Consider the following 3,536-nt stretch of genomic DNA (forward strand, 5'->3'; position numbering starts at 1 on the left):
GAAATAATTAAAATTTTCCCCTTGTATATTTATTTTTTTTTTCTTTTTAATAGATGAGGATGGTCTTGGTATAAGTATTATTGGAATGGGTGTTGGAGCTGATGCTGGACTTGAAAAGTTGGGAATATTCGTCAAGACAGTAACAGAAGGTGGTGCTGCTCAACGTGATGGCAGGTAAATTAAGGACTGTTGTTAACTTAAAATCTTCAGGGAACTTTTCTGGAAGTTTCTTTCAGCGGTAGCTTTATGCTTTTATTTGTTGGTTTTTTAATGACAGAAATTCAGGTTTCTCAGATGTGAAAAATCTTGAAACATTTGAATTATTTTCTGATATACAGGCAAAATATCTGCTTTCTTTAATATATATTAGGTAAATGAGTAGGTTGATCTATCAGTCTGTAACTGTCTTTATCTATTCATCTATCTGGTGGGAAGTGGGCAGAAACATGAGTGTATATAGTTGACGATATGTGCTATGGAGGTCAGCACATAGTTCCACTTCAGAAATACTGAAAGAAATGATAATAGTTCTGGCATCTTAAAAAATGACACAGATAGATGGTAAGTTAGGGACTCTAGTGCTGTATTGATGGTAATTCTGAAGATCAGTGTTTCTCCAAATATATTTATCTGAAAACACAGGTTCTTGAGTGCACCTAAACCTGTAGAATTAAAATCTCTAGTAGGGGAGTATGGCAGGCTGCACCTTGGATAATTCTAGTACACAGCAGAGCACCCAGATAATCACTGTTTTGCCTTAGCTTTCATAATTGCAAGCTATATACATACATCTATATATGTATGTATGTATGTATATGTATGTCTTAGGTCAAGATTTTGATTAATCCTCATACTTGACTCTGATATATCAGGTTGGGGCTAGAAGCAGAAGGTGGTGTCTTAATTTGTTTTGTGCTGCTATGGCAGAATACCTGAGACTGGGTAATTTATAATGAACAGAAATTTATATGGCTCATGGTTCTAGAGGCTGGGAAGTCCAAGATTAAGGGGCCACATCTGTTGAGGACCCTCCAGTTAAGTCATCCCAGGGCAAAGCAAAGGGAGAGAGATCGAGAAGGGGCCAAATTTGCTTTTATAACCAACTCACTCTCAAAAAATTAAATCCACTTCCATGATAATGACATTAATCTATTTGTGAGGGCAGTGCCCTTTGACCTAATCACCTTTTAAAAGTCCCACCTCTCAATGCTATTGCATTAAAGTTTGCTTTGAACACATAACATTCAAACCATAGCAGTTGGCAATATAATAAAAGTAGACCCAAATATATGACTGCTAAATTCAAAGAAATATTATCTTGTTTTATGTACCTTTCATGAGTAGCTTTAAATTTTTTAATGATTACATATGTATCATTTGATTGTCTTATCAGGAAATAATAAAGCATGTTAGAAAGAATATGTGAATCTGTGAGGAGACCCAGAACAGAATTTTTTTTTTAAGATGGCGTCTCATTGTGTTGCCTAAGTTGGAATGCGGTGGCGTGATCTCTGCCTCCCAGATTCAAGTGATTCTCCTGCCTCAGCCTCCTGCATAGGGACTACAGGCACGTACCACCACACCCAGCTAATTTTTGTATTTTTAGTGGAAACAGGGTTGCACCTTGTTGGTCAAGCTGGCCTTGAACTCCTGACCTCAAGTGATCTGCCTGCCGTTGCTTCCCAAAGTACTAGGATTATAGGTGTGAGCCACTGCGCCTGGCCCATTGTTTCTGTTTTGCCCATTGTTTCTGTTTTAATCCTAAAAATGCATATTGATACCCACAGATAGTTCTCAAAGAGAGCTAAATTGATTCATGTAAACAGAAAACCACACTTTCTTTTATCTTCTTTTCCGTGAAGTTAGGGATAACATCTTAGTTAATAGCCTTGTTTGTATTCCTATAGTACTAAGTATAATGCCTTGCACAGAGAAGATTTGAAATAAATCTTTTGCATGAACATTCAGCAGATTACAATTAAAACAAAGAATGTGGAATATGAATATATTGTGTCTTAAAGTACTCTTATTAACAGTCTTCCTCCTTTTAAGACTAGTTAAGGAAATAACCTCTTTGCCCCTTTAATAAATTATATATAATGGTAGTAGTATTTACTACCTTTCTTCCAAGAAAACTAAAAGTTGTTTGTAAAATATACCTCATTTCTTATTAAGTTTGATGAAAAATTTTAAGACGGTGGGAAATAATGCTACAGTTAGTATTCAAACATGCTTAATTATTATGAACCATCTCTCTTAAGTGAATTGACCAGAAAGCCAAACCAAAGTACAGCTTGGTTAAAAGAACAAAAAGTCAGAAAATTTTACATTCATAGCCAGGTAACAGGTGTCCTGAAGGGAAAAAAAAGCAAATTTTATGTTCAGTAGTTAAACAGTTTCTCTTGTTCTAAACATAGACATATTTATTTTTCCCTCAATCATTTTAAAATTAGGTTTGTTTTCTATTAACCTATTTACTAATTATTTTTCTTCTGTAAGTTTTATTATTTATAGTTACATTAGAACTCTGCTTTACCAGTCCCAGTGTACATTTCCTCAGTCCTTTTAAATGAGTATTTTCCTAGTATACTAATCCTGTTATTGTTATCATAGGTGCTTGATAAATGCCTCAGTGACTATATTAAGACAGGCAGCTTGGGCTGGGCATGGTGACTCATGCTTGTAACCCCAGCACTTTGGGAGGCTGAAGCAGGTAGATCACCCGAGGTCAGGAGTCTGAGACCAACCTGGCCAACATGATGAAACCCCATCTCTACCAAAAATACAAAAACTGGGCGGGGGCACGGGGTAGCAAGCTCCTATAATACCAGCTACCCGGGAGACTGAGGCAGAAGAATTGGTTGAACCAGGGAGGTAGAGGTGGTGGTGAGCTGAGATTTTTGCCATTACATTTCAGCCTTGGGAACAGAGTGAGACACTCAGTCTTGGGAAAAAAAAAGAAAATGAAAGACAACTTAATGTGATGTAATGGACAGAATCTTTAAGATAATGTAACCAGGAGCCTTAATTCCATTCCCTCTGCTTATCATCTGGGGATATTGAACAAATTACTTAGTTTTTATGTTATCTACATTGCAGTGTTGTGGTAAGCATTAACTAAGTTTGTATGAAGAAGCATTAACTAAGTTTGTGTGAATTAACCTTCCACAGTGCTATTTGTATATATGAAACTGTTTTTGAACCAGGTAAGAATAAGTTTGAAACTTAACAAAAAAAAATAATAGGCCCATGCACAGTGGCTCACGCCTGTAATCCCAGCACTTTAGGAGGCCGAGGTGGGCAGATTACCTGAGGTCAGGAGTTTGAGACAAATCTGGCTAACATGGTGAAACACCATCTCTACTAAAATTATAAAAATTAGCCAGGCATGGTGATACAACTCTGAAGTAGCCTGTAATTCCAGCTAGTTGGGAGGCTGAGGCAGGAGAATTGCTTGAGCCTAGGAGATGGAGGTTGCACTGAGCCAAGTTTGTGCCACTGCATTCCAGTCTGGCCAACAGAGCACGACTCTATCT

The 3,536-nt window shown here is 37.1% G+C and overlaps 1 protein-coding gene across 13 annotated transcripts in view; it reads left to right on the top strand.

Moving 5' to 3' along the window:
- PPP1R9A (protein phosphatase 1 regulatory subunit 9A) overlaps nucleotides 1-3,536 on the top strand; it is a 333,495-nt gene that overhangs the window by 186,364 nt on the left and 143,595 nt on the right. For all 13 annotated transcript variants that reach the window (XM_017525139.2, XM_037737278.1, XM_037737275.1 and 10 more), the window contains one exon: nucleotides 54-174. In XM_017525139.2, the coding sequence (XP_017380628.1) occupies nucleotides 54-174 (121 nt within the window). The remainder of the gene's footprint in view (nucleotides 1-53; nucleotides 175-3,536) is intronic.

This window comes from Cebus imitator, unplaced genomic scaffold (genome assembly GCF_001604975.1).
Source record: "Cebus imitator isolate Cc_AM_T3 unplaced genomic scaffold, Cebus_imitator-1.0 Scaffold37, whole genome shotgun sequence".
Lineage (NCBI taxonomy): Eukaryota > Metazoa > Chordata > Mammalia > Primates > Cebidae > Cebus > Cebus imitator.